General features: G+C 40.4%; 2 protein-coding genes across 4 annotated transcripts in view; both read left to right on the forward strand.

Annotated features, from left to right (window-relative positions):
- The window catches only part of LOC137971179 (trace amine-associated receptor 4-like), a 4,316-nt gene extending 371 nt beyond the window's left edge, over nucleotides 1-3,945 (forward strand). The window contains exons 1-2 of the mRNA XM_068817941.1: nucleotides 1-1,221; nucleotides 3,310-3,945. The exon at nucleotides 1-1,221 is cut by the window's left edge and continues 371 nt beyond it. Coding sequence (XP_068674042.1) covers nucleotides 525-1,221; nucleotides 3,310-3,431 — 819 coding nt within the window. The 5' untranslated portion in view covers nucleotides 1-524 and the 3' untranslated portion in view covers nucleotides 3,432-3,945. The remainder of the gene's footprint in view (nucleotides 1,222-3,309) is intronic.
- Nucleotides 3,946-9,676: 5,731 nt separating this feature from the next.
- Nucleotides 9,677-10,000, forward strand: part of LOC137969860 (acid-sensing ion channel 2-like) — an 18,038-nt gene continuing 17,714 nt past the window's right edge. For all 3 annotated transcript variants that reach the window (XM_068816246.1, XM_068816248.1, XM_068816247.1), the window contains exon 1: nucleotides 9,677-10,000. This exon is cut by the window's right edge and continues 941 nt beyond it. The gene's annotated coding sequence lies outside the window, so the exon portion shown is untranslated.

Raw genomic sequence — 10,000 nt, forward strand, 5'->3', positions numbered from 1 at the left:
AAAAGAACCAATTCACCGTTGCTGTTGAGAAAAGTGTATGCCAGGCAAAACAAGTTGCATCTCGGTAGCCTGAAAGTTAAGAAATAATTTTCCATTTTTTAATTGCACGATGCTGGCAGTTGTAAACCGTGTTTTAGAAAACATTTCAAATTGATTTTTTGTCCCTCTGGACTATTTTGACACGTCACTCAAAATTGATTTAAAGTCCTTTGAAATATTATCGTCATTAAAAACTTTATGACGAAGTCGGCCCAACAAACGTGTCGAGATTAACACCTCTCGCTCCCTTTATGTCTCTTGCTCTGCCTTTTAGTGTGAGTACTAGTCTTGTTACAACTCCCACTGAGATTTAGGTATTTTTTTTTAAACTGAAACAACGGGGACGCACATTCCTGACCCAAGTTAAGCTCCTCATGAGTGACCTTTACCGAACCTTACGTGACCTTATACAACAATTCTGAAAGTGGGAGTGCGGCACTGCGGCAATTATCGCGTGAATTGCGGAGACGTGATATTTTCAAAGCATGGAGTCAGAAGACAGGTATTTGTGGACAAAGACAGAGAAATGGTGTTTAGCATTAACACTTGGTTTTCTAATAATTTTTGGACTTTGCGGAAATCTACTCGTTACTATCGTAATTCTTCGTTTTAAGCGACTTCGTCGGTACGTGGACAGTTATTTGATCCTGAACTTGGCAATAAGTGACTTTTTAACAACATCTATATCAATGCCATATCAACTTGCTACGGTGCTCGATCAAAGTATCATCTCTCACAATGGAGTGCTTTGCAAAGTTGGTGGAATTTTGTCTTATCTTTTCCACATTTCTTCCACCATAACACTTGTGATGTTGGCGATTGAACGACATATTGCGGTGAGCGATCCTTTGAGATACGTGAGTCGTGTTACCACACGCACGATCTCAATAATGATCGCCTTTGCCTGGTTTCAAGCTGTATTTTTCTGTATTCTCTTCGCTATATTGGGAAAAGTGGAATTTTCCAAGAAAAGCTTAGATTGTGGAGTAACTTGGGAAGGAACACCATTATGGCTAAGTTTGTTGGCTTTAATTATGAATGTCGTCCTACCATATTTCTTATTGCTCATTATGAGTTTGAGAGTTTTGACCATAGCAAGGAGACAAATGAGAAGAATTGCATTTGAAATGTCTGGACAAACTCGGCCGTTTCGCAGGAGAAGAAACGTGTTTTCAATTTCAGGTATGTATGAAACCAAGAACCAAAAACGCCTTTCCCTTTTTTTCTAGAATAATCACGGCTCAATTGAAAACTCGGCTACGTGGTAATTTTTATTAATTATTTGCGTCATATCAAGGAAGTTCAACATTACCGGTACCGCAAAAATAACTGAACATGCGTCAAGTATTTACATTCTTTTCATTAACTGCTTATGTCCGATTAGGAAACCGGAAGTACCTTAGCTTAATCATCAGAGACATTGGTCTTCGCTGTTACTCAGAAACAGACATTTTTACCATTCTTCCCAGGAGAATTCTGATTCTTCCTAAAGCATTTAGATTTAGCATTTCTTTCCAATACAAGCAATGCCTTGGAATACGAAATTATTTACTTAACTGTGACAACAGGTCATAATAACCCTAAAAGTCTTCTTTAAATCTTTTGGCCTTGAAACAATGATATACTGTAATTCAAAGCTGCTTAGAGCATCGAGGGAAAGAAAAGAGGACACGACAGGATTGACTATAAACCCCGAGGGGGGGGGGGGGTACTCCATATATCCCTGGGTGGGGAGGTGCGGCGCAACCCCTCATACCCTGACCCTGTTTAAGACAAATATCGCTGGTTTTCCTACTCATTTTAAGACAGAATTCCGATTTTTGATACCCTGTTTAAGACATTTAACCCATTTTAAGACAAAAAATGATAATTCGATACCCTGTTCAAGACAATATTCAATGAGAAAAGCAATATTAGAGTAGTAGAAAGCTTTTCCAGTAGTGAATTGATATGGTAACACACTCAGACCATTCCGAGTATAAAATGTCAAAAAAGATGAAGAAAGAGAAGGAAAGAGAAGGTTTCATAACCAGTCCCTCGATTAGCTATGCTGACTCCAAGTATATGTCGCCACAGGTCGCCCAAGTTCAATGTATGAGTATCTGTGCTGTACTATAGTATGCAAGAGTAGAAATATAAGGATTTGTATGGGGAAAATGGTTCTCAAAATGAAAAAAATACTTTACGATTTAAAATTAAAACAAAATAGCTTACCTTGCTTTAGTCTTGTATGTCTGTCTCTGGTACGGTTTCTTGGTCGATTAAGAACGATTTAGGTAGTTTTTGGTTCCTCTTCTTTTCCCTCTATATATTCTTCCCCAAGGAAGGGGACCAAGAAGAAGTCGCCGAACGGAATCACCGAAGGAAAAGGGCCATAAATTCGCTCCAAAGGCTTCGATCGCCTCAAAATTCCACTTAGATCACTGACGATACCTCCGCTACTCATTCGTCTTCTTCATTCCAGCCGGTTGTACACTGAGAAGGAATCAAGGGCCGCCAAACTCTGAAAACATTTGCTTCGAGAGCCATCGGATGAAGCTTTAGGCACCGTTGAAACCGTGTTACCGAAACCTTTGAGAGGTCGCTTAGCGACCCGGCCTAAGACTCACGAATGGTCACCATTGTGCCAGCTCTACTGACCAATCGCGAGTAGCCAAGCGGTCATCCAAGGGTGATTTACGTATAGACAGGGAAAAGAAGAGGAACTAAAAACCACATAAATCAGCGTTGACCCAGAAAGCGTACCAGAGACAAAGACATCGAAGACTAAAGCAAGGTAAGCTATTTTTATTTTAAATCGTAAATATCTTTTTGAATTTTGAGAAACAAATCCTTATATTTCTACTCTTGCATAATATAGTACAGCACAGATACTCATATATTGAACTTGGGCTACCTGTGACCGCGAAAGATAACAGCAGTCGGGGCAATGGAATTCGAAGCGTTGGCCCTTCGTCAGAGTGACTAACCAAACATATGACTGTTCGCTCTGATGAGGGGCTAATGCATGCTCCAAACGTCAGCTTTCAATTTGTTCAGTTTACATTAGAGAATTTACCATACAAATCCGGTTGATAACCGAACCCATTTCTGTGTTTCACATCCCGCGGACGCAGCACCACAGCTCCCTTAGAAACGAGAACCCTTTATCCATTTTACAGTAGTGAGTCGCAGTTGTTGCTGCAGCTCCTATTTTTCATACGAAAGAATTCTTTTAGTTCCTTTAAATGGATGTCTAACTACTTATGCAATTTCTTCACTGTTTTCCAGGCTCAGAGAGCAAAGCTACTGCAACCATCTTGGTTGTCATCATCGTGTTTCTAATTCTTTGGATTCCGTTCCTTATCACTCGGGGATTAATGGCATTTAATGACGTTTATATTCCTTCGTAGCAAACACATCAGCGGTGTGGATATCGCATTTAAACTCTGTGGTAAACGTTCTAATTTACACACTTCGCAGGTCAGACTATAGACAAGCATTCAAAGACGTCATGCGCTGTACGTCTCTCTCAGGGCCTAATGTTTTTGAGTTAAGCGTAACTAACAGAACTGATAAACAAATTCTTAACCTGCGAAGGGTGTCTGCTGTAAAGTTCAAATCTGCAAGCGAAATGGACAATTCCGCTCCCGTTATCCCTGCCCGCTCGTCCTGAAAAGGGAATCGACCCACAACTTTGTATGGACCTCCAGGACTCCGTCTTTCCCCCATTTCACTGATTTTATGGTGCACAATACCCCAAACAACAACACCAAACAGACAAAGGAAAAAGAAAAAACGCAGGTACGCGCCCAACAAAAATATCCAGTGTATCAGACTTCGGAATGCATTGAACAACCAATTGGATGTGATAGGCTTCGAGACAAGAAATTCAACACTTGTCTACATATCAATATAAGTAACAAATAATTTTGCTAAATATCTCTTTAATAAAAATGTTTTTTAGAAGATATCGTCTAACGTTAATCTTGTATGATATCTATTAAACAAATTAACGTCAGTTTTTTTATGCCTCTGGCCTCTTATTGATGATAAATTGCGCCATAATATTGTCAAAGTTGCTGTGGAAATCACGAGCCTCACCCTTTCGGAAATGAATAAGTAGCTCATTTCAAGCCAGCCTCTAAACTAAGATAAGGCATAGCATAGAGAAAGCATAACAATAACAGCGGAAATACAAACAAGCGTTTAAATTGATGATAAAAATTAGCCAATGAGCTAGATAGAATTTAGATAGTTATTGTAAAATCTTTAATTCCTCCTACAAGTCAGTCACATGGGATAAATTTAGCTCATTGACCAATGCAAAAAATCACCTTATTTTGACTCCAGTAGCGTACCTCCAATTATACCAAGCTGAATCCGAATCGGAATCTCAAGCTTGAATCCCAAAGAAGATCGTATTGTCCCTTCAGGAAAGGAATAGTGGTTCTGTTCAAACTAGCCTATGAATTGAGATGGAGCAGTTTACGATAAGCCAGATAAAGCGTCAGAAAAACGCAATAACGGTGGAAATCCCACATGCGTTTTTTACAGCTCCTCACCTAATTTCCTATCTTACTAAACATCCCCTTGAACTGCGAGCGACCTATCTAGATACTTCATGTTATCACAATTTACACATAAAGTGTGCATACCTCCAGCACAGTCTTTTCTGCATTGAATGACCGATCTTGAATGCACAATAGAACTGACAAGTCTTTTTTGTGTTCAGCAGTCCTGCGGGTAATAAGATAAAAATCTCCTACTATCGAAGATTGTTACATCTGAGTTGCGGTCTAGGTATAGAGATATAATATTTTCCAAAAGCAAGAGATAAACACTTTCTCAACTCAGAAGAGCTCAGTCCTTATATAAATAATGCACCATACACTTTCTAATTACCTTGTCTTTCTGAAACAAGCTCGACGTTTTCTTGAAAGGAACTAATCCTGGAAGGTTCTCTGTCCCGGGGAGCATGTACTGCCTCAGCCCTTGCTCTATCGCAGGAGATTGGTACGGATTCCTCATCAGTTTTCGTTACATAATCAGTGACCGAGTCTTTCGACAGTTCTTCATTATGGTCCACCACACAAGTACTAGTGTCTGGAAGCATGGATTGCTTGGTTGCCTCACTGTTTTTCATGTCACGGATGTTGTTCAAGTTGTATTCACGTGACTTTGATGACTCATAGCTTGCAAAACTTCGTGATAGCTTTGATAAACATTGGTGTACTTTGATAGCTTCGATGTTACTCTCCAAATGGCAGTCACCTTCCAAATAGAATTTATTTATCCCCCGTGAGCTTAGGGGATGAACAGGGACTGTCTTCTCACCATGTGTCTGTCGATTCCATTTCTACATGTATTGAAGTCTTCGCGTTCGTCAGTGAAAGGCGGTGCACAATTAATTGCACCAATGTGTACTTGTTCAGAATATTTTGCTTCACCTTCGAAGATAGCCATTTCTTTAATTCTTCCGTTTCTTGCTTCTAAATGCAGCGGAAGGTGCTCAAACACTTAAGTATAAAAGCGACATGCAACAATAGGTGCGGTTACACTCACCATGGTAAATGCCATTTCCCATGGTAAATTATCCCGCGGTGCCTCACACTTGAGTTTTAGTATACCGCGTTAACTAGGAGTCACACGTTACGAAGATTACCGAGGTAAAACGAAATCTCACGCAATTCATTGGCGGGAAATTTAATCACAACTTCATCAGCATAGCGATTGGCTCTTGTACCTCGGGCATCAAAATACCCTTCCAACTTCCCACGTTAAATGTCATGGGCGCTTCCACTGATCTCTTTGACGTATCCATGGATACTTAACACGGGAAATTTACCTCGGGAAGCGTCGGTCACACCACTAAATACAGTTTCCCGTGGTAAAAAGGCAATTTACCACGGTAAAAGTGCCCCGTGTAACCGCACCTAATGGCGGCGCACAACCTCGCAAACAGGAAGTCACAGCTTTCTATGCTGTGTTGTGATTATCCATCCTGATTGGCTTATTAGATCGAACTTCCGGTTACGCAGGAGTGACACATTTGCATAAAGAACCTCACCAAAACTCGTGGATATATCCACGAGTAAAAAGGCGAGTGCATTCATACCATATTAGCACAATCTCGACCCCAGAGCTCTTCTGTTGACTGAAGGAGAGAAGAGCTCTGGGGAACCCTGAAACAATGTGTCTTCTTGTTGGTATTCGTGAAGAACAATCAAAAGCGTCTCTAATTGGTGCATTCATGTTAGCACGAGGAGTGAGCAGGCGCAGTAAGGTTCAAATAGCCAATTTTTGGCTATAAGAACCCTACGGCGCATGTTTTCCTAAATAGAGCTTCCCAGAGCCTTGGGTCTACCCGAGGCTCTGGTGACGAGAATGCATACTAGCAGTTCTCACGCCTGTTTTCAGGCGCACCCAGCGAAAATTATTTCCAAAATGCATAATAATAGCAAAAAAAACCTACAAGAAAACCGTAATAAAACCTTTTTTGGAGTTTCTTAATTTTGCTTGGTAAAAAGGTTATCCGCACTCCCAGGATGATTATGAGAAAAATTCCAGCTCCCAGGTGATAGTGAGGGAAACGAGAATCCAGGCCGCATTTTGCGCAGCGGATTTTCTATTTTAATAGTATATCTTTAAATACTATGTATGTAGTAGGCATCTGTATATGCAATGTCGTTTAGCTGTATGTAAATGTAATGTCTCGAAGGTATTAGCTGCTGTAGTTATTCTGATATTCGAGATGAAGTAAAATTATTTTTTGCATGTATGTATGTTACCTTTAGTAGGGCGAGTGCGCACACTTTGTAAACTGCGACTCCAGTGCTTACCATATGACAGATAAAATGACTTTTCCCTTGTATATTTAAGCCATCGAATTCTTACGTTAAATTGACAAGGGCGGTTTGGAGCTGTGAGTAGGCGTGGGATTTGTCTCATATGGTTTAGGGGTCGACATATCTCTCCCTCAATGCCGTACCGGGAGGCGAGGTCGGTAGCAGAAAGCAGCGAAGGGCCAACTGCGTCCAAAAGCGATCGCACGGGCCGAAATCCCGGGATGACTCGTTTGGTACGACGCTCCAGCGCCATGTCTGGAGGTACCGCGTTTTTCTTTCTTTTTCAAACATTCCGTCAGAGCATACGTAAATGTTTTTGCTCTCCGATACCTAGCCTACCAACAAAATTAAAACAAAATTAAGATGCTCTCTGGCCTTTCTGTGAACGAATTCCAGAACCTACAGGACCTACCGATGCAATTTTGGCAAGGTTTGAAAGCTAAAAACTTCAATCGATGCGGTATTTTGCTGATAGGATTGGGTGGCCCGACACTTATAAAAAAAAAAAAACTATGAATGAGAATCGGGAGTCTTCCCTTGTCATGGAATGACAGACTTACCAGAATTCTTTTTAGGCATGAGCGAGGCAACTTAAGAAGCACGAGACTGGCCCTCATCGAATGGCTGAGGCGCGGCCAGAGGAAAAGATTTCTAGCCAGATACTCAGGAGTAGGCCTGGTGTGTGCTGTTAACTTAGATTTTGGATTTCTGAACAAGTTTTTATCATAGAAAATTGGCGACAAAGTTGTGCTTTCATTTCGCTGTAATCCTCGTGTCAAAAAAACGGTATAATGTAAATAAGAGAATAACGAGATTTATATTTGCAGATGACATGTCCTCTTACTACTAAAGTCAAACTACTACATGTCTGTGCAATAAGCGCATTCACAATTTCCTCATATTACTTTAAAAAAGTAGGTTTGTTTGTTGTTTTTTTTTTAAAGGGTTTTGCTGGCTTTCTCTCCCGTACTCGTCTTAGGCATGATCTTCGCGGAAGTTACATTCTGCCCCTCAAAAAACCTGGAACAACCAGTTATGGTCTTAGTTAGTTATTTTTTCTTACGTATCAGCTAAGTTGCAGAACGTGCTATCTGATTTTATCCGTACCACTGAGCAAGCAATCAAGTAAAGAACCTCATGAATCAAAACCGCTCGCCAAACCGGTAAAAACAGGTTTTTTTCAACATGGGATACGTTGTACTAGCCGTAAGCTTTTCGTGAACGAGTTGTCCTCCAGTCTCCCGCAGTTTCTGTTCTCACCTAGACAGCACGGATTGAAATGCTAAAAATATTTAAAGTTTCCCAGGGAAATTGTATGAAAGTTAATAACTTGTCAGCCAGCTGAATTTCTACTGCGGAACAGATATTTTGCGGAACACCTTTGTTGGGTGTCACTATATTTTATTTCTGCCTCGTGCTCGACAAACTAAGGGTCAGTAGAGAGACTGCTTATGCAGAGCTAAAATCCTCTCACCACCTATTTCGCCTTTCCATAGTCAACTCTCCATTTCATACAAAATTCAATTCTCTGTTGCATAACATCTGGAAAGATCTATTTTCTTGTCATGTTTTCTCAAAAAACATGGTTACATTATTTTGTCGTGCTGAAAGACACTTTCCCAGCGGGAAGAAAAGAAAATTTGAGCATAACGTTGCCGGACTATTTTTGCTGTTTATAAACATATTTCAGCGGTGTTTTTCCGGGGGATATTCTCAATTCAAAGAGGATGAAGGGGTACCTCCATTTGTCGAGACCACTATTGCTTTTTGTGGCAAATTCGTTACAGCTCTAAAGCGGTAAATTCTATAATCCCCTCTTCGGACTGAACGAACAAAATCTTTTTGAGGTACAATTGCGCCCTCTATCTTTTAAAAAAGATCATATTTTTTCATGGCCAGGCTGAAAACAGCATTCCTTTCTTTTGTCATCTTCATGGAATAGGAATTCTTCTTGTTCTTTTTCTGGGATTATTTTTTTGTAGTTTGATTTCGAAAATTGCGGAATTTGCCGACCTCCTGTCGATTACATTGCCCTCTGTTAGTTTTCATCGCCGTTTGTTGGAAAAAGGACAGAATTCACTAAACCTTTCGCAGGGCAAAAACGAGGTTCAATGTACTTTGTTAGTTTCCATCGATACGCAAAACGTATTAACAAAATCTCAGTGTGTATCAAGAACCCAGATATAAAATTAGTATGAGGGTGTGGACGTTTACGGACAAAATCGAATGCTTATCGTCAAGTACATACTCGCGTCCTCCTCGTTCATTTCACGTCGTCGGGACGAGAAAGGTTAAGAAATGTACCAAAACGGTTGGTGCGCGGCCTTTTGAGCTGAGGTCGCCAGTTCGATCTCCGTCTCATTCCATCGGCGTCTGTTTCAACTTTCCTCTGATCCGTGTTGCTGTAGCTTTGAATACCCGTAAAACGGAGCATTGCCGGAGGAAGGGTAAAAGGGGTGCATCGAGGGGCACAAGTTTATCAGTTCACTGGCGCGTGTTACCCTCGTAAAATAAGGACCTTTTCATCGCTTAATTAAGCTCTCTAATATTTATTTAGCAGTTCTCCTACCCCCGTACATATTTACTGCATTATTGATATATCAACGTTTTTTTCAATCCATCACACTGTGTAAACACAATTCAAAGTGCACATCGTTTTGCATAACATAATCGCATGTTTCAATTAAATGTGGCTCACTTTAATTAAAAGCTGCCAAAAAATACGAGTGGATTGAGCACTCCTTTGCAAATAGTTTCGTCCCAAAAGAGATTATGTTTTTGGGCCTTCGCCCGCGTGAAACAAAATTGAACGAACAGCAATAATTCTAGCTCTTTTGGGCGACGTAAAAACACATTTCGGCAAATCACAAAAAGAGAAAGAATCCTAAGAAAATTGGATTGAAAATTGGCTTCAGCTATGTCATGGAGAATGATTTAAATTCTTTTTAAATTATTCAAGATTCCCGCTATGCTCTTTTCTTTACGAAAGTCGGAAATCCGGCACAATTCACCAGTGCTTAAGCTGCCCGGAAAATTATTTTATAAATTACCTGACCACGCGTGAGACAATTTTTTTTTCGTGCACAAATTTAAACTTGAGAGTTATAAGTGTAACTTTGAATGACTTACTCGTA

This window comes from Montipora foliosa, chromosome 9 (assembly GCF_036669935.1).
Source record: "Montipora foliosa isolate CH-2021 chromosome 9, ASM3666993v2, whole genome shotgun sequence".
NCBI lineage: Eukaryota > Metazoa > Cnidaria > Anthozoa > Scleractinia > Acroporidae > Montipora > Montipora foliosa.